This window comes from Dipteris shenzhenensis, chromosome 12 (assembly GCF_047967505.1).
Source record: "Dipteris shenzhenensis isolate YYH24624 ecotype China chromosome 12, Dip_SZ_1.0, whole genome shotgun sequence".
Classification (NCBI taxonomy): Eukaryota; Viridiplantae; Streptophyta; class Polypodiopsida; order Gleicheniales; family Dipteridaceae; genus Dipteris; species Dipteris shenzhenensis.
In genome coordinates, this window is record NC_141607.1 from 54,361,999 (window position 1) to 54,387,128 (window position 25,130).

Below are 25,130 nucleotides of genomic sequence, written 5' to 3' on the forward strand. Positions count from 1 at the left end.
CAACAAAGCTAAAACAATACTACAAGCAAGCATAGCTTCAAATGAAGTAGCAAGCAAACATGTATGAGTAAAAAATGTAGTCAAGCAAGGTCAACTGAGAGCAAGAAGCAATAAACATACAAATAAAGCTATAAGAAGAGAAAAAATGAGAGAAAGAGAGGAATTCTAGCTTGGTCCAAACATGCATGCAATTACGCAACCTCGAACCAATAGCAAGAAGCAATAAACATCCAATTAAAAGTATTGGAAGAGAAAACATGAGAGAAAGGGAGGAAGTCTAGCTTGGGCCAAGTTTGGGCCATATTATGAAACAATTATATACAAAGCATTTTTTGGCTTAACTCTTAACCTACCATATTTCCCCACTAGAGGGAAAACCTAATGCAATTCCAAATCCTTGAATCTATTCTATGTGTGTGTGTGTGTGTGTGTGTGTGTGTGTGAAAAACAAGACAACAACCGCTTTTGCATAGTGAAAGACAAAAGAGTCAAGGTGAAAAAATAGAAAGAGAACATTATAGAGTTAAGGAAGAGTTTGAGTATGTAGGTAAAGCACCTATGAAATTTCATAAAAAGTATATAAGAGCTTTGATAAGAAATGACAATAATGTTTTTGCACAAAAAAAAAGAGCTTGGTGGTCCTGATAAGCGTCTCTTTTATTGAAGAGGAGAGTTTGCATACCTGCCACCATCCAACAAGAAAACATGGAAAGAACCAGCTTAACTTTAATTGGGAAGATAGGTGTCATAAACACCCCTCCCTTGCTATCAGGGTCACAATAAAAGAGTAGCTTAAACATAGACTTAAACAGCTTGATGTGGAAAAAAAGGGCCTAGAGAGAATTTGAAAAAAAAGAAAAAAAATTAAAAAGTTAGTTTAAAACATTAATAAAAATAATTTGGGGGAAATAAAGTAAATAGGGAAAATTATGGGGAAGGAAGAGGAAAAAATAGGGAAGAAAACAGGAGAAAATTGGTTAAAGATGAGAGAGAGAGAGAGCTTTAAGAAAGATTGTGTCGAGTGAATGCTTTATAAGGTGTCATACCCTGTATTATTTTGGGTGGAAGCCAATTAAGCAAGTAGTTTGCAGTGGCTATTGCTTCTGCCCAATACTGATTCGGAAGATGCCTCTCACTAAGCATTGTTGTCTGCTAAAGTACCATTCTTCCCTTCAACTCTTAGTAAAAAATTGTCAGTTAAAGGCATCTACAAAAGCATGCTCAAGAAGGCGGAGTCTGAATTTGACCTGAATAAATATTGGGGACTCAAACAGTCTCCAAGATGGTGGAAAATGATTTTACGACAGATCTGGAAGGGGTGCAAAGTGGGAGCATGTAGCTTCCTCCTCTGGAAATTGGCCTTGAGCTGGTTGCCAGTTCGGGCTAAGCTGATGAAGAGGATGGTGATCAACCCGACGTGTCCCTTGTGTGGTCGGGCTATAGAATCTACACGGCATCTGTTCCGACACTCTGTCTAGCATCAAGAGTGCTTTGGAATAAAGTGGAACGGGCTATTAGGAGTTTAGGGTTAATGTCCGGATTTCAGCTGGGTACGAACTAGAAGCTGGTCCTTCTTGGTGATGTACAAGGGCTCCCCTCAACTCTAGTAGCCTGCTGGCCCCTGATCCGCGCTACTGTGATAAAGACAATCTGGTCAGTGCGTGATGAGCTGTGTATAGCTCAGCTGAAGCCTTTTGGCTACATGGATTCAGCTCTGTTGGCGTTGTGCAGGACTACCATAATGGACCTGCTGGCCAAGATTTACAGGTCCAGTGACTCTTTGGTTTCTGACTATGTAGTTGAGATTGCTATTAGGATGGGTTAATCCCAGGATCTGGGAGATTGGGCTCTGCTTTCATAAGCGTAGACCTGGGGCTCGGCCCTTTTATTTTGGCCCATTTTTGTAAATCTTTCTTTTCCCTCTTTAATATAAGTCGGCATGTTTATTTTATTTATAAAAAAAAGGATAAGGAAAGATAGGGGCTGTAAGGGGAAGTGATTGATGTTTTGTTACCAAGGATATGGTTTCAAGGCTTTTTGGGAGTAGTGAAGCTACCTGCGTGGTATTAGCATGTTGTATTAAGTGTATCCCTTGTGAGTCGCTCGTGTCAACATAAGGATATGGTTTCAAGGCTTTTTGGGAGTAGTGAAGCTACCTGCGTGGTATTAGCATGTTGTATTAAGTGTATCCCTTGTGAGTCGCTCGTGTCAATATTAAGGAAAGAAGGGGCTATAAGGGAAAGATAGGGGCTGTAAGGGGAAGTGATTGATGTTTTGTTACCAAGGATATGGTTTCAAGGCTTTTTGGGAGTAGTGAAGCTACCTGCGTGGTATTAGCATGTTGTATAAGTGTATCCCTTGTGAGTGGCTCGTGTCAACATTATGATTTTGATATCTTTATCATCCTCTTGTGTAAACTTGATAGTAACTTATTTGAAAGTAAAAGATAACTATGGACAAGAGGCATGTTGCTTTTGTAGGTATGGCTTTGTTGAATCTTGTACAAAAGAAAATATCATTGAGCGGGTTGTAAGATGAGTTTTCAGAGTCGAATCCATGCTCAATTAGTATTTCATATTCTGTGGTTGGAAGGAGAGTACAAGTCACTCATGGAAACACGACCACTCTTGATTGGGCGTTCTATTGTGTAGGGCATGGATCGTTGGGCTCTCTAGGACCTGAAGTTGATGTGGGAATGTGAGGAGGTGGTGAGACGTGGGTCAAATTTTACTAGATTCTTGATATACGAGGACACGTCACGGGGGAATGGGTCGGGGTACGGGGGCCCAGTCAAGATCCACGTAGATACTTTTCTAGTGGTGGAGAAGACGGGTCGGGGGTCACGGGGCCCACTACTGAGGTACGATCGGCGGCAACCAAAGATGCGAGAATATGCTACACGAATATGAGAAGGCGAGCGGTGCTGAGGTGGCGACGCGGGGAACCCATGATCGAGGGGTTTATTTCACGTGTCAGCATCCACATCATCATCTTCTTCTTCTTCTTCTTCTTTTTCTTCGGTTCTTTTCTGCATTCCGCCACAGCCAAGCAGCACAAAAGCAAAGCTTGCGTTCCGCCATAGCCACCAAGCTTCTTTCTTTCCATCTCCATGGCTTCCGCTTCCACCTCCCTTGACCTCATCCCCCTCTCCCCTTCCCGCTTCTCCCCCACCCTCCCCCCCCTCTCCAGCTCCCCTTCCTCCATCCACTTCCATGGCCTTCGCCCCTCCTCTTCCTCCTCCTCCTCCTCTCGCTCCTTTGACGCTGGCTTCCTCCATAGCTCCCGTAGATCCCTTGCCTCCTTCCCTTGCCCTCCCTCTGGTCCCGGCTTTCGCGCCGTGGTTGTCTGTGGCGCCGGCATGAACCTCGTGTTTGTTGCTGCCGAAGTCGCCCCCTGGAGTAAGACCGGCGGGCTCGGCGACGTGCTGGGAGGCCTTCCCCCTGCTCTTGCGGCAAGTCTTCTCGTTTCTATATTCCGACGTCCTCTCGCTACGTGCAAGTCATTTACGGAAATGTGTCGCATTTTCGACAGGAGCAAATAACTGTCTTTTTCTGGTTACACGCTTCGCCAGCTTCAAAGACTAACCAAGTTTCTCCCCCGGATCACAAAGCCCCGTGTTCGAGAATCAGTTCGTTGGCATTGCATTTTCTGGAAAACCAGTACTAGAACCTAATCGTTGCTACGTAGATACGTGCGCGACATTGTGGCTCTCTCAGCATGTTTAAGCAAGGGTAGACATTCACGCACTAGCACAGAGTCTGTTTGTGGCGTTCTTGGCTACGCTTGTCGTGTGCAATATCTCTGATGGACTGCCTCTCGGAAATTTTCAGGCCCGTGGTCATCGGGTGATGACGATTTCACCCCGTTACGATCAGTACAAGGACGCGTGGGACACCGAGTTCATGATCGAGGTACATTCTACCTTAATTCTCGTCTTTTTTGAATTGCTGAACGAAAGCACGATTCCATTTGAGCGCATATGTCAGTTTCTCACAGAAGCGCGTAAAGCAATTCGATTTTCATGTGGCACGTTCATATAACGAAAAATGTGTAGCCAGTTGTTCAAAGCTTAAGCCCAAGCAAAATTGCTGTTATTACATTCAAACTGCTGCGCGCATTTTCAGTAATCACTTGTATACGCGAATGTAAACTGAACGCCTTCGAAGGGTTCGAATGCTTTCCGGATATGTTTTGGTAAAGGACAGTAGCAACATGATATTCTTTTATTCAAACGATGTGTGGCTAGAAGGGTTAGCTCACAATCTTATCTATGTTCGCAGTTGAAGGTTGGCAACAAGATCGAGCAAGTGCGCTTTTTCCACACTTACAAAAGAGGAGTTGATCGAGTTTTCGTGGACCATCCCCTCTTTCTCGCTAGAGTATGTGTTTAAGAAAGGGAAGCCATGTCGTTTACTGAACGAGCTTGCTCCCCTCCCGTCCCTTGTTTCGTAGTTCTAGGAGATCCGTTCGATTGTTTCAAAGTTGACGCATCGGTTATCGGAGAGAGAGTTTTTGACGGAGGTCTAGGAGATACGTACGATTGTATCGAGTTAACGCATCGGTTATGAGAGAGAGAGAGAGAGAGAGAGAGTGAGAGAGAGACTGTGTGTGTGTGATAGAGAGAGAGAGCGAGAGAGAGTATTTTAACAGTTGGTGGAGGTGCATTGATCTAAGGGGGCGCTGTGTATGTATGTACATGACATACAAATGTATGAGTTTTAATGTTCCTGGAACATAAGAAGATTATCATCTGATAAATAAATAAATAAATAAATATATATATATATATATATATATAGAGAGAGAGAGAGAGAGAGAGAGAGAGAGAGAGTAATCCTTTTTTTCCTTGCAGGTGTATGGTAAAACTGGCAGTAAGATTTATGGCCCAAGAACTGGTAAAGATTATGAGGACAATCAATTGCGATTCAGCCTGTTTGCCCAGGTAATTTTGAGACCTTTCTGGCTTTTCCTTTAGTTTTACTCAGCCCAATCCTGATAAGATCTGGCATAGGATCTGCCTGTACGTTGTGGAAGTGTTTCTGTACAGTTAACATTGTGTCTATAACTGGGTGTCTATTGGTGGGTCTTCATAGTCCTCTCTCTTCACCTGATGTTTCAAGAGATCTTTTTTCTCATTGTATAGTTTTGTTTAAGCCTGCATATTCCAGTGATGTATTTACTAAGGAATAACATAGCTATGCAGGCTGCAATCGAAGCTACACGGGTTCTTAGTCTGTCAAGTAATAAGTACTTCAGTGGCCCCTATGGTAAGTTTGTGAATTGTAGTTTAAGGTAAGTTGTTTTGTTGCCCAAGATGGATAATGTTTGAAGCTCACCTTTGAAATTGACTTCTGGCAGGCGAAGATGTGATATTCATTGCCAATGATTGGCATTCTGCACTGCTACCTTGCTACCTGAAATCAAATTACAAATCGAAAGGACTTTTCAAAAGTGCCAAGGTATGTGAGATCGGAGCTTCAGCTCTTGCAGTGTTTGGAGTGGATAAACACCCTTTTACATCCCCGATGGGTTCTCATTATCTCATAATTGCTTTCTTTTTAAACCCACCGAATGGCCAATTCGAATGTTAAACAGAGATGATCCAAAGCAAATATTTAATTCCGTATTGAAAGGGAAAACATGAGTGGTGGCTGCTCTCTACTAGGAGTCAAATGCAGCTGTAGTCTTATTTACTAGTGATAATGTATGCAGTGTAGTTTTAACTTTTAGCATCTGTACTTCTGAACCTCTGGATATGTCGGGAAGTGTGCATCTACATGCCTCGTCTCACCAAGGCTGCCTGTCCATGTATTCTGCAGATCAGGTTTGATAAAACCACAAGGTGATCCAGCCTTTCTAGTCACCCCTTACCCAGCTTGCATGCCACACTCCTGATTGATGAATTGTTCCACAAGGACCCCCCTCCCGCCCACCCCGCGCCTGGCATGCTGCTCCCGTCGGCTGTCCTTGTTTAGTGCTAATAATGCGGATTAATCTACATCTCCATATCCGTCAGGGAAAGCATAGGATGTCCCAGTCGAAGCATTTGTTACGTGGCTTGACACTTCTGCTGACATGAAGTAAGATTAGCCTGAGAGTTCTTTCAGGGTATTGGATGTGTTCAGTTGTGGGTCAACTTTGATTGTTGATCTACTTTTCTCCTAGTAAGAATTTTGTTCCTTGATGGGATTCACAAGCTGTTCGGTGGTTTTCAGTCAATTCACTAATAGTCCAGTGTGCGTTGCGATTGTGCAATGTAAAGGGTGCTGCACCAGCTCTTTATGTTTGACCTTCTACTAGGGTAACATATGTGGTTCTCTGGCTTTGGCTCATCAAAATAGACAGGATGCATGTCCAGCGGCCGAAATCTGTATCTCCTGGTATCATCAGATGTGGTCCTGAATCATTGGTGATCTTTGATGCCATGACAACAATCTGCTGAAAAAGATGCACATCAATGACTCTCATGCCATGAGAGCTGTCTGGGAGGTGATTGATTGAATCTTCAGCAAAATCATTTAGATGAGGCTGAACAGGAGGATTCATGGTACCGATGGCTGCCGCTTGCATTCTGCATACACAATATTGAAAGAATCACTGCAGACTTGAAACTTTTTGTGCCACTATATCTAGACCTAAACATTTAGTCTACCTAATAAACCAGTAGTCTGGACTTGCTTTCCTTCAGAAGGTTCTCCCTAAGTGCTAGGCTTCATTATGGTTAAGTTTCCCCTGCATATCCAGAGCTTTGATAGAAACTCAGTATGCAGACCTTCGTATGAATGTGTGCTCTTGTGTGTGTATGAACATATATTGATAATGGTTCTATACCCACTATTGGGCGCAGATGATGTTAACTATGGATGATGGAGTTGATGGTTGATTGTCTTGTGGATGACTACAAGAACTTGTGAACTGCACTTTCTTACATGGTGAATTTGGCCATGTTCCTGGGTATATTTCATAATGCTCTTACCCAGATGGTACCGACGGCTGCAGGTTGCATTTTGCATACACAACATTGCATATCAGGGGAGGTTTGCCTTCTCAGACTTCCGTCTTCTGAACCTTCCGGACCAGTTCAAAGGCTCCTTTGATTTTATTGACGGGTAGTTGCTTAATATCTTTCTATCCGACTCTGAAACATTAGTGAATTGTATTTGTCCTGGAAAGTCTCAACTTGGCTCTTCTAATCCAAAACTTTTCTCTACCTTTGCAGCTACGACAAACCTGTGAAGGGACGCAAAATAAATTGGATGAAGGCTGGAATGCTAGAATCAGATATTGTGCTCACTGTAAGCCCAAACTATGCCTCTGAAGTTCTAACGGGACCTGACAGAGGTGTGGAGTTGGACACAATTGCCCGCAAAACAGAAATAACTGGCATTATAAATGGAATGGATATTCAAGAATGGGATCCTTCAGCAGACAAGTATCTGGAAGTAAAATACGATATCACAACTGTAAGTAAAATGGAGCTTTGGAATCCTTACGTCGTGGATTGTGTTTTAGGATGGGCAATATTTGTTCCATATCTATGGATACCTTCTTATGAAGAGTATCTTAAACGTAGGTCTTGGAAGCCAAGCCAGTTCTCAAGGAATCCCTGCAGGCAGAAGTGGGGCTGCCAATAAGACCAGATGTTCCTGTGATTGGCTTTATCGGAAGACTGGAAGAACAGAAAGGGTCAGACATACTTGCTGAAGCAGTTACAGAATTTCTGAAAGAAGATGTGCAATTGATAGTTTTGGTAAGCTGCCCTTTATCATCAATTGTCTTTCTGTGGTTTCGACATCACTTCTTGTGTGAGAATATTGTTGAAAGCCTGATTTTATGATATGCTATAACAGGGAACAGGCAAAAAGAACCTGGAGAAGCAATTGGAGGAACTAGAAGTAAAGTTTCCTGATAAAGCCCGAGGAATTGTGAAGTTCAATGTGCCGTTGGCCCATATGATAACAGCCGGGGCAGATTTTATGCTAGTTCCAAGTAGATTTGAGCCTTGTGGTTTGATTCAGCTACATGCCATGCGCTATGGCACGGTAGAATCTCCCCCTTTCCTCCGAAGTCTTACCTCCAGAAGCCACCCCTGTGGTGCTGTAACTGAATTTTTCGGACTGTGAATACTCACTGGTGGTATGGGCTATCATGTAATATTCTTCGTATCTAACAGGCTAAACATGCTTGCATTGAATCAGGTCCCCATTGTTGCTGCTACCGGTGGTCTAGTAGACACTGTAGAGGAGGGGGTGACTGGTTTTCAGATGGGAAAGGCCTTCAACGTGGATGTGAGTTTTACGCACTTTCCTGAGCTATGTGCTGGCATCTTGCAGTTCTCATTTTTTCATCCAGACAGGAAAGGACCTTGTATCATCTGGCTAGGTCGGTTTAAGTATGGAAGGTGAAACTTTTTTTTTTGTCCCTGACAAATTTGGAGTTGCAGTGCGAAGAAGTGGATCCTAGCGATGTGGCAGCTCTTTCTACCACAGTCAAAAGGGCCATCAAGGCTTATGGGAGCCCCGCTTTTGCTCAAATGGTGAAAGCCGGCATGGCACAGGACTTATCGTGGAAGGTATACATCGTCTCTTTCGGGAAAGAGGGGTGAAGAACAACAAACGGAAGCTACCTAAGGCCAAGTGTTTATGTGCTGTCAAGAAGTTTTTCTTGCCTCATCGAAAATTCTGCATATTCAATACATTAACTGATCGCCTTTTTTTTGGCTTGATAGGGACCTGCAAGGACGTGGGAGGAAGTATTGCTAGGCCTCCAAGTTGAGGGAAGTGAGCCTGGGAGTGAAGGCGACGAAATCGCACCGTTGGCGAAGGAAAATGTCGCCACCCCCTGAACCAAGTCTGACCTCTTACAACACAGCTGATCAATTTTGTGGGCAGCGAACCTACGAGGAACAATGTAAAACAAAGCAAAACATACACGGCTTTTTGGAGTTGTTGCATCATCGAGAAAGTTGACTTATATGAGCTCCTTCGACAGCCGTGGGGCTGGTCAAAGGGAACCACCCTCTCCGATGATTTTGCCGGCTGGGCAATTGTATATATGCCTGTACGATATGCTTTTACTATCTATTCAATTTTTGCCACGGTGTAAATGTGTTGTTAGCAAGTGCATCAAGTAAATGAAACACCATTTTACTAAGCTCATAGATAACAATGTCTCGGTAAAATTTTGTGAGTGAGTTCATAAAAGCGGACAGATTCGAATAAGAGATTGCATAAAATATGAGGATGAAACACCTTCATTGTCATTATCTATGCCCCAAGAGATTATCTTTACATCATCAAGAGGCCCTACTAAGTACTTTTGTAATAATACACTAAGAGAACAAATTAACGAAAAGTGATCAAGAGAGTATCAAAGAGACTCCAATCATCTAGTCTCTAGAAACAAAGGGGAAGAATCATCAACATTGCCATTCTCAATACTTTGAGTGATTGTCTTTAAATCATGACAACTACTGATGTAACATTTGAATTTGCGCGAATTATCAAGGAGAAATATAGATGGAATTAATGTGAAATAGTAAAAAATGCCAAAGCAAAGCTATAGTAAACAATATAAAATGCAATTAATGTGAAATAGTAAAAAATGCCAAAATAAAGCTAGCATTATAGGAGAAACAAGGCCGGAGAGCACTCATGAGTATGTTGCATGCATTTGAAATTTGAAAGAAACGCCTTCGAACAATGTATATCCTCAACTATCTCATCCATGTAGTCCCTTCTCACAAAGAAACCATTGTGCCCCCTTTTGCTCTCTTTTTACATTAAAGTACTCTTTATTTAATTTCTCTTACAATTCTTCATCTTTATATGTGTGCTTTAATTTTATTTATCTTAAAAGGATATTCTATATTTGGGAATTGAAGCCGCCAAAAAGTTTTGTGAGGTTCTCTCTTTAGAGCTAAAGGTGGTTGTTGTGAGTTGTAGAACCTTGGCAATGGACTACATGACATGCTAAAGAACTTAATAACAAGTGCACAAATACTTAAGAAAGATATGAGGCTTTAGTCATGTAAGCAATTCACAAGAGCATCTTAAGAAGCAACCCAATGCATGTGTGTTAGCATTTTTAATTCTTTGCCCCAACTTGCTCTCTCTCATGCGTGTGCCAATCTTTCACACTAGGCCACCAATTCATGGGGCATAGTGTACTAGGAGACAAGGAGAGCGGAACCCTACCAACCCGACTTGACTATTCATGCTACTAGGGGAATGAGGAAGCATTACAATGGATCCATTAACAGTTGTCTATGCAAACATTTAAATGAGGGATGAAATATTCGATGCAACTCATCAAGAAGTCAGATAAAAGAGTAATATAGAGTTGTGAATTGGCATTCCATAGCAACCATCTATAGAAAATATAAACAAACATCAAGGTTGCATGATGGTCTGTGTCTCTCCCTTTGTATATTTACTCAATCCTTCTGTGGCTTGAATTCTCATCCACATCCTCTTCTTCAAGCATCTAAGCATTTGAGCATCCAAACATGTGCCTTTGTATTTCTACCTTGGATTTGGATTTTAGGCTTTCCCATCGCAAAATAAGTTCTCCTCATTGATTCCTACCATGGTTTTTGAAATCAAAGAGGTTGAGATCTAGATTGCCATGTGCACCTTTTTCATCATCATAGCACATGTAGGGTTTGAGAGCTTATCCAAACCTAGGAGGTACTTCAGATCGATTGCAATCAAATTTTTGAAATGCAAGAGGCTCAATTTATGTGTTGGTGTGGCCTTAGTCAACATCAAACTGAGATGAGATGACACCTTGATAAGCTTCCTTCTTGGCTCGAGTTGCAAAGTTTGTTGAGTGGCTCTAGGATCTCAATCTTGGTAGAAAGGCAATGCTAAACACAAGCGAGGTTTTATGGAGAAATGACTATTTTAGATTTTGATTCACGCATAGAAATTGGCATAGTATCCACATGCCACAACAACTTAGATGTATAGTAACCCAATGAAGGGTATTTCTTTTCTCAAAATCTTAGCTATTCTATTTACTACTTGAGATATCCAAATAGATAGGGTCTCTCCAAGACATTTGCACTTGTGAAGCTAACCCAAAGAAGATGCAAAGTTGTTTGGACATTGCAATCAGTTGTATGCTAGGTCTTAGCAAAACTGAAGACAATAAATCATTTGTAGGCTACAATCACTTCATGGGTAGTGATTGCATTGTCAATAATTTAATCGTAGGTAGTTAGTGCTTTATGGATGGAAAGCATTAATGCATTCTATTTGGTGGAAAGCAAAAGGCAAAAGGACTCTAAAGCCGAGTTTTTTCCTTTCCAAAAAAAAAAAACAATAACGTGCGGAAATTCACACAAGAGTTTGTAGCTCTCCATTGTGGCACTACCTCTAACGATGTGTGCTAAATTAAACAATAATAGTACATTACCTTACCATCAAAGTTGTTGGGGCTTGGAGGTTCAATCTGAGGGTTTGATCAACCCACTCTCAAATCGAGAAGATGGTGGTGCTTTGATCTCCATCACATCATGGAAATTTTGCAATATGTTTACCCTCCTTGCCCCATCGACTTTGACAGCTGGTAGAGGCCTTTACCTCAGGTAAAAGTGATGAGCGACGAAGCTACTCATCATTTCTACTTGAGGTAAAGGCCTCCCCATGGCCTCTACCACCTCGAGTCACTTTTATCTAGTAAAGGATGCTCTACCAGGGAATCGAATTTGGAATTTGACTTTGCAAATTGTGGGCCTCCAAGGTCTTTCATAAAAGTGCAAATGCTCTCAAAACAACAAGAAATTAAGAAGAAGATGCAAGACGAGCAACAGAGGTAGCAGTAGAAGCAGCAACTGCAGGAAGGAAGAAGAAGATGTTGACAATGATGATGTAACAATAGCACAACAAGAAGAAGAAGGAGATGAACATCGTCCCATCCCGTGCTCTTTCTTAGAAGATGATGGAAAATTAAGACTACCAAATGTAAATGGATTGGTTTGCGCTCCTTCTTAGAGGATGGATCTCTAGGCAGAAAGATCTGGCTATCCAACTAGGAGCTTAAGGAAGATCCTCCTCCCCTAAAGATGTCTCCTAGATCAGTTGCTTCACATGAAGGATGTGTGGGATATTGGAATGGGCAATTGGTTGACTGTTGAAGCAATAGCTTCCCATTTTTAGCTATCAATAAGGTGAGCAAAGAGCTACATAGTTGGCTATGAATAGGATTCAAGATGATTGACCAACCAACAAAACCTTGAGAATTTCAGACGATTTCAAAGGGTTTATGTTCAATTCAGGAAAACTCGCACATAGATGTTCTTTAAAGTATTTAAAATATTTGATTAACCCATGGGTTGCTAGCATCTTTAGATGAAAAGTCGTGGTTTTCTCATGCCCCCTTTGAGAGTGAACCAGTTTGGAAGTGTATAATAATTTGGATCTAGAGTGCCATGCCATCCTTTAAGCTTAATGTCATGTTATGGAAGATCATTCTTGGTAAATTTCCTATAAGAGAGCTTCATTGAGCTTGCCTTTATCACTAAGGAGAGCTTGCTTCCATGTAACGTAAAAGCAAATAGATGCAATCTCCAACCACTTGCAAACTCTTTTGCATATTGCATAAGCTATAATACAGTCCCAAAATAGATGAAAATGAGACTCTTTCCTATTCTTGCATAGGGATCTTGGGAGTTAGGCACTTGGATTGGGGTTGATCATTAATCGTATTTGCAAAAACTAAAAAAATTTGGTTTCTTAGAGGGCCTATGATGTTGAATTTCTCTTCGAAGAGGTTATGAGGATTTGTGTAGAAACTTTAGGTATTTTGGTAGAAAAGTTGACTATTTATCAGGTCTACTTTGCCATTGTTGGGTTAGTGCTTATGGGCTGTGATGTGTTGATGTCTAGGCTATTTACACAGTGCTAGGGTGGGGAAAATGGTTGTCCAACCTTTGGGCACCCAATTGGGCGGCTAGCATGGGTGCTCCTTTTACACACATGTGCACCCATGCTATCCAATTATTTGTCGCATTCATTATGGGTTTGCAGCAATGAAAGTGGGAACCCACAATGTGTTCGTGATATTATTGCTAGTAGCAATGCTTGTTGATGGATAGGCAAGCTTGGTTGCCCATAGGAGTGTTGATTTGAGGTAGGATGTGCCATCCACATCGGATTATGCAAGAGCTAGTTGAATTTTGGTGCAATGATGTGCTTGCCTATTAGGGTAAATGGCACTCTTGATTGGTTGAACGAGTGCCCACACTTAGGTGCCCTTTACATAATACTTGTTATGTCTTGTTTGTCAACGTCTTCCTCTTCTAGGAGGTTGCAATTTTTCTTCATAGCATTGTAGTCCTTTTTTATGTATAGATTAAAAAAAAGTAACCTTTCTTTTCTCGCAAAAAAGAGAGGAAAACATTAACCTTACATTAAAGAAAATTGCGAAACATTAACCTTACATCACCTCTTTGTTGTTGAGGTTGATGGGTGGTTGAGATTAGATCTTAGTTGTTTCATCAAGCAACCATCAAAACTTGAAAACCGATTTGAAAATTTTGGCAGAGACTACCTTGGAAAACACCACGTGTTGGCCTTTCCTGATTTAAATTTGATTGATTTATGGCTACATGGTTATTGGAATCAAGCCCTCCTTGTGGCCTCCCGTACCTTGTCAAGGTCGTGGGTTGGTGGAGGTCTAATTTTTTATCAAAAGACCCTAAAAAGTCACAAAGTGCTTTTGAAGAGTTGTAGAAAATGCCATGTGGTAGTGACAGGTGGCCTCCCAACTTCCCTTGATGGTTGGGAAAGGCCGCGTGTCTGACTTTTTGGCCGGACGTTGGCTCTCAGCCAATTGGTTGGTCATCGAAATCTGATGGGATTCCTTGAAGGAAAGGCCTGGGATGGCCCTCCCCTACCCCATCAAAGGTTGGGGTCACGTGTAAGAAGATTTGAGCCGTTTGATTATACTGTTTTACGAGTTGTAATCGTGAAGTTGCTTGAAATAGTTGCCCGAATTTAGAATATCACATGTGGCACATTCCCCATGCCTTTGGCAGAAGGGAAAGGGGTTTCTCCTCATAAAATAGCAATGGGTTTGCCTTTCCCCCCTTCGTAAAATGGCTTATGGCCTGCTCACCATTTTATGAGTGGCGAGCGAGAAAGGGGTCCGCCCTTCCTTACATTTACATGGGAAGCATTTAAGAAATTGACTTTGCAATTATGATGATGCGTTTTCTTTTTTCATGCAAATAGCGTGCCCCTAAAGTCTTGATCAAAAGTGCAGATGCTCTCAAGACAAGAAGAAGAAATGAAGACGAAGAATGCAAGATGAGCACAACAAAGAGGAAGAAGAAGATGCAGCAGTAGTAGCAACACAAGAAGGAGGAGATAAACATGATGATCCCATTGTCTGCTTTGGAGCTTGAAGCTTCGTCCTCCCCCCCTCCTCCTCTTGCTCCTGCTGCTACTCTTGTTCCTCCATTAGAAGAAAAGGAGAAGAAGAAGAGCAAAAGAAGAAGCAGCACTAGTAGGAAGAGATGACGATGAGGATGATGCAACTGTCGAGATATCGAGCTCCACTCGTGATATGCCAGGATGACCGTTGTGCATTTATGTCACCGACTTGTTAGCTACAGATGCGGTTGGTACATCGCCCATGAATAATAGCTGGATGACAGCTATCTTTATGTACTCTAGTTAGTGGCTCAGTTAGTATGCCACCTTAGTTAGCTGAGTTTGGTTTGAGACCCACATATAGGGTTCACCTATTCTTTTGTACTTAGAGTTCTTTTGGCTTTCACAACTAAGAAGAGGAAAACTGTTTTCAGCCTCCACCTCTGTGTATATTCCCCCATTATGTATGTGAGAAAGCTGCAAGTGAGACTTCTTCCTTCTCTCTCACTCTCTTCACATGGTATCAGAGCTCAGTTTGTGGTAAGGAGCTCAAGAAAGCAAACCAAGTTCGCGGTGTCCTAGTAAGAGGATCAATGTTGCTTTTCTTTTTTTTCGAGTTTGGGAGTAAGTCTTTGCAGGTAGCATAGCCAGAAAGAGCAAGAGTGCACTGTCTTAGATTGGGACGCCCTTTGTGGTGTGGCGAGAGGGCACTATATGCTACGGGGCCATTTTGGGGCCCGTTTTGGTGACGAAAGTTTTCCGCAGGCACTTAGGAAAGTGCCCTGTTTTTGCTGTGCAACCACTATTCTGCAGGTTGGTGAAAAGTTATCGTAGAAATTACATCGTATGCCTATGCAGAGATATTGGGAGTGACAGAATTATTCTTATTGCCTATTGATGAATAATTGTCACTAGGAAGTGACTGTGTGGTCAAATACCACTCTTGTCAGTTTTGCAAATTTGCCCTTGTGAGACACAAGTTGTGTTTTTTTGCAGTGGCAGAATATTTTGCAGTGTTTTGTAATGGCGTCTGATGCTCTTTCACAGATTGTCACTGAAAAGCTTGACAAGAACAACTACCAAGCATGGAAGTTTAGAATGACGAATTTCCTTAAGGGAAAAGGCTATTGGGAGTTCATTATTGAAGTTCAATAAGAACCAGTTATTCCTAATGTTCCCAATTAACAGGAGTTGCATGCATTTGAAGGCTGGCATGAGAGAGCCACAAAAGTTATGTACTGGCTGTCTATCAGTATTTCAGATTCTATGATTGTGCATATTCAGGATGCAAGCACGCCGAAGAAGGCGTGGGATACTTTGACAAAAATGTATAGCACAAATACGCAAGCTAGGAAAATGCAGCTCAAGTAGGAGTTGCATAATGTGCGGAGAGAAAATATGAGCATCAATGACTACCACATGAAGGTGAAGAAGATTACAGATGCACTTGCTTCTATTGGGTCACCAGTGAAAGATGATGATTTAGTTTCTGTGACCTTGAATGGTCTAGGAAAGGATTATGCACAATTCCGGACATCCATTGCCGTCCGTGAGAATTTTCTTGATTTTGAGGAGTTGATTACTCTTCTAATTTCTGAAGAGCAGAGAAATGGTGGTGCATCTTTTTCAGGAGGAACTTCAAAAGAAGCTGTCTTCTAGTTAAATGCTGAAAGAGGTAGAGGCATAGGTAGAGCAAGCCGATTTGAAGGCCGTGGTAGAAATTAGAATATGTAGCAAATTCATGAAAACCAGTCCTATGGAGGAGGACGTGGTAACTTTAGAGGCAAGGGGAGCCAAAGAGGTCGTGGTGGATGGCAGAGAGGCCAAAATGCAAACAACAATGTTGAATGCTACTACTGTGGTAAAATGGGTCATATGGTTAAAGACTGCTATAAAAATCAGAATGACATCATGACTGGAAAATTGCAGCAAGGCAATTATGCATCCTCTAGTAGACAAGGTGATGACAAAAATGAGCATCTGTTTATGGTGCAGCACATGACCAATTCTATGACAAGTGCAGAAGAAAGCAATGATGTGTGGTATGTTGAGTCAGGTGTGTCAAACCACATGACAGGTCATGCAGAATGGATGCAGGATGCAAGGAAAATGGAAAGACTAGGATTTGTGGAGACTGGTGATGATACTGCACATCCTATTGTGCAGATTGGTAAAATTCCTTTGTCTATGCAGGATGGAAAAAAGAAATACTTGTCTGATGTATTTCATGTCCCAAACATCACCAAGAACCTAGTTTCTGTTGGTCAAATGGTTGAGCAGGGCTTGCAGGTCAGATTTAATCCTCATGGATGCTTTGTTGAGGATATGAAAAATAAAAGTCCCTTGATAGCAAAAGGAAGAAGAAGGGCAGGATGTTTACGTTGGATGGGGACATGCCTGAATTGAGTGCAGCAATGTTTGCACATGGGACCGGTGTAGTTGCAGATATTGATATGTGGCATAAACGCATTGGTCATGTTAATGTACATCGACTTAAATTAATGCAGGCCCAAAATATTGTTGCAGGATTGCCTAAGTTCAAGGTTGCAGAAATGCATAAGGTATGTGAAGTTTGTCAATTTGGAAAACATGCAAAGAAACCATTTCCTAGACATGTTCAAGAGAGTAAGAGGCCATTGGAATTAATCCACTCTGATGTGTGGACTACTAAAGCTGCATCTATTGGAGGCTGTCATTATTTTGTCACTTTTATTGATGACTACAGTAGAAAAGTTTGGGTGTATTTTATGAAAAAGAAAAGTGAAGTGTTGGGCATTTCAAAGCTTTTAAAGCTATGGTTGAAAAAGAAACAGGCCTGCAAATAAAATGCCTAAGGTCAGATGGAGGGGGAGAGTACCTTTCAAATGAGTTTGCAAGTTTCCTGCAAGAGCATGACATAAAGCAGCAATATTCATGCAATCATATCCCATAGCAAAATGGACTTGCAGAAAGGAAAAACAGGCATATTGGAGAGGTATCTCGTGCCATGCTCAACGAAAAAGACCTGCCAGATTATTATTGGGCTAAAGTAGTTACTACAGTAATCTACATAATGAACAGGACTCCCATTGTAGCAATACATGGCATGATGCCAGAGGAGAGGTATACTGGTAGGAAACCAGATATTTCTAATTTGAAAGGTTTTGGTTGCATTGCCTATGTAAATGTGCCAGATAGTTTGATATCCAAGTTGGATCCAAAAGCTGAGAAGTGCATCTTTATTGGTTATTCTCTGCAGTAGAAAGGGTATAGATGCTATAATCCTTCTACTTGTAAGTTTACAGTGAGCAGAGATGTTTTTTTTAATGAGATAAGCAGCTGGTATAAACCAGTAAATGTGATTGATGATGTAGATGCACAAAATGGTAATGCTGCATAGAATTCACAGCAGCAATCACAAAAAATTAGTGGACCAGAAGTGTCCTCTAGCAGAGGTTCACATACTTCGCCATGGACAGGTAGATTGAGATCAGGAGGATCTCCTCAAAGCAATGGAGATAGTGGTATGCAAGTATCACAAAAAGGAAAAGAGAAAGTATATTAGCCCATGGTTGATGTGAATGCAGGCCACTCTTATGTGGATGGTGAATCCAGTGGCTCAGAACAAAGCCTTGATGATGAGTTGGGTATTCCTTCTGTTGTTACACCTGGAGTAAGGAAGACAAGGGATGTTTTAAGAGCACATGGTAGTGAGCCTATTTTGTGCAGGTCTACCAGAGCTAGGTATCTTGTGGATAGGCTGAAATATGATGGATTTACAGCCATTCACTATGCCTATATGGTCAAAGTGATACATGAACCAGAACCCACTTCTTTTGAACAAGCCATCGGAAAAGAAAAATGGGAGAAAGCCATGGATGAAGAAATGGATGCCTTGGAAGCAAATGCTACATGGGAATTGGTGCCTTTGCCTAAAGACAAGAATGCAATTGGCTGCAAGTGGGTTTATAAGGTGAAGCACAATGTAGCTGGTTCTATGAACAGATACAAGGCAAGATTAGTTGTCAAGAGGTATGCACAGACATATGGCATTGATTATGAAGAAACATTCAGTTCGATTGCAAGGATGGCAACCGTAAGAGCAGTCATTGCTATGGCTGCATCAAAGGGATGGTCTTTACATCAGATGGATGTAAAGATGCTTTCTTGCATGGTAATTTGCAAGAAGAGGTCTATTCATCCTGAGTTTGTCTGTAGGTTGAAGAAAGCCTTGTATGGCTTAAAGCAAGCACCCAGAGCATGGTCTGACAAGATAGAACAATATCTTGTCACTATTGGCTTTCAGATTTCCAAGGTAGATTTCTCACTTTATGTGAGAAAAACAAAGAAAGGCATTATGCTACTTGTCATTTATGTTGATTATTTGATCATCACAGGTGATAGTGATGAAGATATCTTCATGTGAAAATGCTATTGAAGCAGAAGTTTGAGATGAAGGATTTGGGAGAGCTGCGTTACTTCTTGGAGATTGAGGTGATTAGATCCACAAGTGGGATATGGCTCTTGTAGAGGCAGGATGGATTGGACATGCTGTCCAAATATGGGATGATAGGCTGTAAGCCTATTTCAGTTCCTTTGGAGCAAAATGTGAAGTTGAGCACAGATGCAAGTGAGCTTCTGGAAGACCCTACTATGTACAGACACATAGTGGGAAGTTTGATTTATATGACTATTACCAGGCTAGGATTTGAGCTATGCTGTTGGGTTGGTAAGTCAGTTTATGCAGGCTCCAAGGAAACTGCATTTGGATGCGGGTAGACACATACTAAGGTATGTGAAGTCCACATTGCAGTATGGACTATTTTATGAGACTGGGTTCAGATACAGTTGCATGGATACGCTGATGTTGCTTGGGATGGTAGTATTTCTAATAGACGATCTATAAGTGGATATATGTTCTCTTTTGGGAGTGCTGCAATCACTTGGAGTAGCAAGAAACAGCCTACAATTGCCTTGTCGAGCACAGAGGCTGAGTACAGGGGTGCAGCAATAGTTGCATGTGAGGTAGCTTAGTTGCATAAGCTACTTTATGATATGCATCGGTCTACAGATGGGCCAGTTGTCATTTATTGTGACAACATGAGTAGTCTATCATGCTAGAACAAAGCACATTGAGGTGCATTATCACTATGTGCGGGAGAAGGTTCTAGTAGGTTTTATTGATCTAGTTTATGTCAACACAGAGGATTAGGTAGCTGACATATTCACGAAGGCATTGGGTGCAGAGAAGCTGTGCAAGTTCAGAGACCTGCTTGGTGTGTAGGAATTGGGATTGAGCTCGAGGGGGAGTGTTGAGATATCGAGCTCCACTCATGATATGCCAGGGTGACCGTTGTGCATTTATGTCACCGACTTGTTAGCTGCAGATGCGATTGGTACACTGCCCATGAATAATAGTTGGAGGACAACTATCTTTATGTACTCTAGTTAGTGGCTCAGTTAGTATGCCACCTTAGTTAGTTGAGTTTGGTTTGAGACCCACATATAGGGTTCACCTATTCTTTTGTACTTAGAGTTCTTTTGGCTTTCACAACTAAGAAGAGGAAAATAGCTGAGTTTAGTTTGAGACCCACATATAGGGTTCAAATTTTTCAAGATTGATTTTGTAGATTTTATGATCGCTTCATAAAACAACTGTGAAGAAAAATAAGAATTCAATCAATTTCCTAGTTTTTATGATCGCTTGATCAAATGATTGAGAAGAAGAAGAAGAAGAAGAATTTTACAAGGCAGGGCCCTCACGGGGTCATCAGATGTTGATCTTGGGGATTTAACTCAACACATCCAACAATAAAAGTCACTCCTATAACCAACAAGTTTGCTCACCAACACGCAATGGTAATGTTGGCGGGAAAGTGTTGGCCTTTCCCGTTCTCCCTGCTCATGGGCTGCCTTGTATATTACATGAGAATCGTATTAGAGATTGACTTTGCAAATAGCATGCCCTAGAAGGCTTGATAGCTTTGTTCAAAGTGTATATGCTCTCAAAGCAACATGAAATGAAGAAGAAGAAGAAGAAGAAGAGTAGGAACAGCAAGAAGAAGATGATCAAGTAGAAGGAGATGAACATGATTTCGTTGTCTACTCTAGAGCTCGAAGCTTTGTTCTCCCCCCCCCCCTCCCCCCCCTCTTGTTGCTCTTCCTCCTACTCCTTCTCTTGTTGCTCTTGCAAAGTTGGTGTAGACCATGCCATGTGGTAGTGACAATGGGTTGCCTCCCTACTTCCCTTGATGGTTGGTAAAGGCCATGTGTGAGCCTTTGCGGTTGGATTTTGGCTCTCAGCCAATTTGGTTGGTCATCAAAATTTGATGGGATTTCTCAATCCGTCGGGATTCCTGGGTTTGAGAGCCCTTCCTACCCCTTAGAGCGCTTCCCCGCAGCTCTAAGTGAGCGACAATAATGCTAGTCCAACATTCCAGTGCCAAGCTAGAGTTCCAAATTTTCACATTAGAGCTAATCAACATTCGGCTACTACTGAAACGTGTTGGCGAATGAAAATAGAGTAGAGCTAGATTTGACGAATCGAAATGGAGCGGAGACCTTGCAATTTATTGCAGAGGCCTTGGCATGTAAGCGCGGGGATGCAAAAAAAATGCTTGAATGAGCTTGGCCATAGAGGCTGAGGAGGCTCTTACATGTGATCATGCCAAGGGTGTTAGAAAGTGAGTTTGACGCGGAAGTCGTGATAGAAAAGTGCAGATGCTCTCGAGACAACAACAAGAAATGAAGAAGAAGAAGCAGCAGCAGCAGCAAACAGCACCAGAACAACAACAAAGAGCTTCGAAGAAGAAGATAGAAGAAGAAGGAGAAGGAGAAGAAGATGATTCCGTCGTCTGCTCTGGAGCTCGAAGCTTCGTCCTCCCCCCCCCTCCCTCCTCCTGCTGCTCCTGCTCCTCCATCGCTGCTTCTGCTCCCTCATTCCAAGCTCTCCTCCAACGATGACCACCTCCCCCTCCTCCTCCCCGATCCCCCTTCTCCTTCCTCTCCTCCATCTCCACAAGGCGCTGGCCTCCCCTCCGCCGTCTTCAACCTCGCCACCACCATCATCGGTGCCGGCATCATGGCCCTCCCCGCCACCATGAAAGTCCTCGGCCTCCCCCTTGGCCTCCTCGCCATCCTCTCCATGGGCCTCGTCTCCGAAGCCAGTGTGGAAATGCTCATCCTCTTCTCCTCCTTCTCCATCGCCTCCACCTACGGCGAAACCGTCCAGCACGCCTGCGGATCCCTCACCAGACGCTTCGCCGAGGCCTGCATCATCATAAACAATGCCGGCGTCCTCGTGGTTTACCTCATCATCATCGGCGAGGTCCTGTCGGGCTCCCACAATCACCAAGGTCTGCTCCAGCAATGGCTTGGCGAGCATGGCTGGTGGAGCAACAGAAGGTTGGTCATCTTCGTCATTCTCGCTCTCGCGCTTGCCCCTCTCTGCTTCTACAGGCGAATTGACTCTCTCCGCTTCACATCTGCTGCATCCATCCTTCTGGCCGTGATTTTCGTGCTCCTATGCGTGGGCATCGCCACAGCCAAACTCGCCATGGGAGGCCTTGCCAAGCCCCGCCTCCTCCCTGATCCCAATTCCCTTCTCGACCTCCTCGTGGTTATCCCCATCATGACGAATGCCTTCATCTGCCACTTCAACGTCCACCCCATCTACTGCGAGCTTCGCGATCGCACCCCTGCTGCCATGAACAAGGTCGGACGCATCTCTACCCTTCTCTGCGTCGTCGTCTACTCCATGACGGCCGTCTCCGGGTACCTCCTCTTCGGAGACTCCACGGCCTCCGACGTCCTCACTAACTTTGACAAGGATCTTGGCATACGCTATAGTGCCCTTCTTAGCGGAATTATCCGAGTGGGGTACGTCGTGCATCTCATGCTCGTTTTCCCTGTCATCCATTTCTCGCTCCGCCAAACAGTCGATTCGTTTTTCTTCCCGTTATCTCCCGAGAGCAATTCGCGGCTTGTCTATCTTACGCTGCTGCAGCTGACGCTCAGTTACTTGGGCTCCACTGTGATCCCCAACATCTGGATCGCGTTCCAGTTCACAGGAGCCACCACGGGGCTGTCCCTAGGATTTGTCTTCCCAGCTCTAGTGGGATTGAGGTGGTGGAAGACTTCAAGTACCGGATCGCGCAAGCGCTTGCTGATGCTCCTGGGGTGTTGGGTTATGCTGGTCATGGCTGTGACCGTGGGCTTCATTGGGGTCATCGGGAACATCATCAATTTGGCCACTAGCCTGCACACATCCTGAATTATTCCTCTTTCTGCCAATCGTTCATCTAACCCGGCCATAGAAGCGAATCCAGTCAGGATCGAGACATTTCAATTCACAAGTGATCCTTGGGGGTACAATTATTTCGTCTTTTTACAAATTGAAAAGGGTGGCTGCTTGCGAACTGTCCTGAACTAGTTGTTTCATTGTGCGCTTCCCTCTTCAATCCCATGGGGAAGAAAGGTGCGTGAAGGACCAACCGCTATTAATTCACAAATCCGAGAATTGTAACTCATTCAGATCTGATCACAACCTCATATCGTACTTCGTAAGTGAGACCTTTCATCGTAATACAGTTAGTGGTTTGAAGAAACCGCTTTGTTGAAAACCTCTGCCAAGAATGTTCCATATCGAAAACGGTAATTGAGATAGGTATGTTAAGTGCCCGAAAATGCTCGAATGGTCTTAGAGATCGTACATATAGCTTTGGATGCTTCTATCTGTTCCATCAAAGAGACTTGTATTTTTGTATGCATAAACACATTCAAACAAGGGCACGATCAACGTAACCTACTCCTATAGCACCGTTCCAGTCTACCTTTTTCTCAAGCAGAAGAACAAATTGTGGGTGCTAAGCACCTGCTCAGGTCCGCCTTCTCGTCTAGCACAATTTCAAGTCCTGTGGATATAAAAAACTGAGGCAGTTTGATCCAACGACCTGGCTGCAAGATCTGGTGCTGGAGGGGATGATTATCGTTTCAGTTTTCACTGGATTTCTTCTGTTTTTGTATGCAGTTCATACATTTTCTCAAATTGAGCAACGTGTAAGATGGTGCATATTAGACTTACGGTTGTCACATTTCCTATTGCTCCAGTTTTATGAAGTTTCAAGTCTCTTCTGGTGTGCTTAGTTTTTTTAAGGAAGTTTCTGGGTGACTATCATGAGGCCAAATTTGTGTGTTTTTACGGGATGAGTTTGGGTATGTTCCTGGATGCTCACCACTTGTGACCTCTCACATGCACAATTTTTTGGGGTAAAATAGACTTTCTTCATTCAGGCAGTTGTAGCTTGAATGAAGAGATTTTGGACTACTTTTTGATTAGCCTTCTGCTTTAGTGCTAGCCTTCGTCATGGCTGAGTCTGCCCTTCACCTCCGGAGTGCCGATAGAAACTCAGTACGAAGACTTTGTATAAATGGATGCTCAAGTATGTGTGGGCGTGTGGATTTGTATGTGTGAGCATATTTTTATACTATGGTCTACACCCACTGTTGGGCGCTGATGATGTCAGTGGGGATGTCATAGTAGCTAGTCCCTGCTATGCGTGATGGAGTTTATGGTTTTCAATCTTATGAGTGACTATCGTGAGATTGAAACTGCACTATCTTGTGTTTTCAGAGGATGAGTTTAGGAATGTTCGTGGATTCATCCAGGTATTTTCATAGTGGACAGCTACTACTCAAAACTAAAACAGTAATAGAAAACTTCCAACTGGGCCTGAGGAAGGTCTCCAAGGGTATGAGCATCTTGTAGAGACTGAAGCAAAGAAGCTCGAAAGTTGGGAAAAACATTCACTGAAGAGTGCTCATACAGTCGAATGGTATGAGCATGACACAATAGCCCAATATTGACACCACAAGAAGAATTGATCGTACTTGTTCTCATTCACAAGAGACAACTGCTTCCCAAATGACATGGAGGGAAAACGAGCTCAAAGGCCTGTCATCAATCAGAAAAAGAAATCCCAGGTGAGAGGACAGGTCCAAAGCAGGTGTAAGACCTGGTTGTTTGGAAGACATGCTCCCATCCTCTCATATGCACACACACACACTTTTTTGGTAAAATCCAGTGTATTTATATCCTTATAAATTTACAATATGGGAAGTCGCCCACACACTAGCAATGAACTCCAAAAGAGAGCCCAATGGAAAAACTCAAAAACAAGTAGAGAACACTTCAAGGCTAGTAGCATCCAAGTCCCTTGCAGCAAGACTGTCATGTAAGGATTGCTTAAGGGACATTCTGAAGAAAATATATGCCTGAGGAAACTGTTGACCCATTCTAGAATGCAGTCTCTGTGTCCAAATGGTCCATAATACCCAAAAGCGAGTCCAGTGAAAGAAAAGGAGTAATGGAGACATCTGAGATGAGAGGCATCCAAACATCCAGAAAAGTTTCCCAAATCTGATAGAAGGGAACCGAAGCCGCAGTAAATGAGAGACATGAGTGATCAATGTGCGAGAGTGCGGGCAAAACCATAATAGGTGAGGAACTGTCTCGCAGGGATGAAAGCAACGGGGGCAGAAAGTTTCCCAAATCTGATAGAAGGGAACCGAAGCCGCAGTAAATGAGAGACATGAGTGATCAATGTGCGAGAGTGCGGGCAAAACCATAATAGGTGAGGAACTGTCTCGCAGGGATGAAAGCAACGGGGGCAGAAAGGGGAAGCAATGCGGCGTGCTGCCAATTTCACCCCAATGGAAAAGGCTCCCACTATACATCTCCAAAAGAAAAGCCTCTGTTTCAATGGCAATTTGGCT

General features: G+C 42.9%; 2 protein-coding genes across 5 annotated transcripts in view; both read left to right on the forward strand.

Moving 5' to 3' along the window:
* The window catches only part of LOC147896405 (amino acid transporter AVT6E-like), a 67,672-nt gene extending 44,320 nt beyond the window's left edge, over window positions 1-23,352 (forward strand). The window contains exons 1-2 of one of the 3 annotated variants that reach the window (XM_087383173.1): window positions 14,319-14,350; window positions 21,168-23,352. In XM_087383173.1, the coding sequence (XP_087239299.1) occupies window positions 21,199-22,629 (1,431 nt within the window). In that variant the 5' untranslated portion in view covers window positions 14,319-14,350; window positions 21,168-21,198 and the 3' untranslated portion in view covers window positions 22,630-23,352. Of the gene's footprint in view, window positions 1-14,318; window positions 14,351-20,384; window positions 20,403-21,167 lie in introns of those variants that run through there. The other 2 variants (XM_087383174.1, XM_087383175.1) reach the window with 2 other exon arrangements.
* GBSS1 (UDP-Glycosyltransferase superfamily protein) lies at window positions 3,022-9,138 on the forward strand. Of its 2 annotated transcripts, none has more exons than XM_087382339.1 (13): window positions 3,022-3,451; window positions 3,831-3,911; window positions 4,281-4,379; window positions 4,853-4,942; window positions 5,204-5,267; window positions 5,359-5,459; window positions 7,000-7,109; window positions 7,220-7,463; window positions 7,574-7,750; window positions 7,851-8,042; window positions 8,199-8,288; window positions 8,444-8,572; window positions 8,729-9,138. In XM_087382339.1, the coding sequence occupies exons 1-13, from the start codon at window positions 3,110-3,112 to the stop codon at window positions 8,843-8,845; spliced, it is 1,836 nt and encodes a 611-aa protein (XP_087238465.1). In that variant the 5' UTR covers window positions 3,022-3,109; the 3' UTR covers window positions 8,846-9,138. The 2 variants fall into 2 exon arrangements, with proteins under 2 accessions (XP_087238465.1, XP_087238466.1); XM_087382340.1 differs by lacking the exon at window positions 3,022-3,451 and adding an exon at window positions 3,490-3,731 and having other exon boundaries at window positions 8,729-9,135.
* Window positions 23,353-25,130: the final 1,778 nt, after the last annotated feature.

What these genes read in the sequence shown, in the direction of transcription:
- GBSS1 (XM_087382339.1), top strand. Translation starts at nt 3,110, where the DNA reads ATGGCTTCCGCTTCCACCTCCCTTGACCTCATCCCCCTCTCCCCTTCC. An exon ending in ACACCGAGTTCATGATCGAG is followed by an intron (nt 3,912 to 4,280) that starts GTACATTCTACC and finishes CTATGTTCGCAG; the next exon opens with TTGAAGGTTGGCAACAAGAT. An exon ending in CACAGGACTTATCGTGGAAG is followed by an intron (nt 8,573 to 8,728) that starts GTATACATCGTC and finishes TTGGCTTGATAG; the next exon opens with GGACCTGCAAGGACGTGGGA.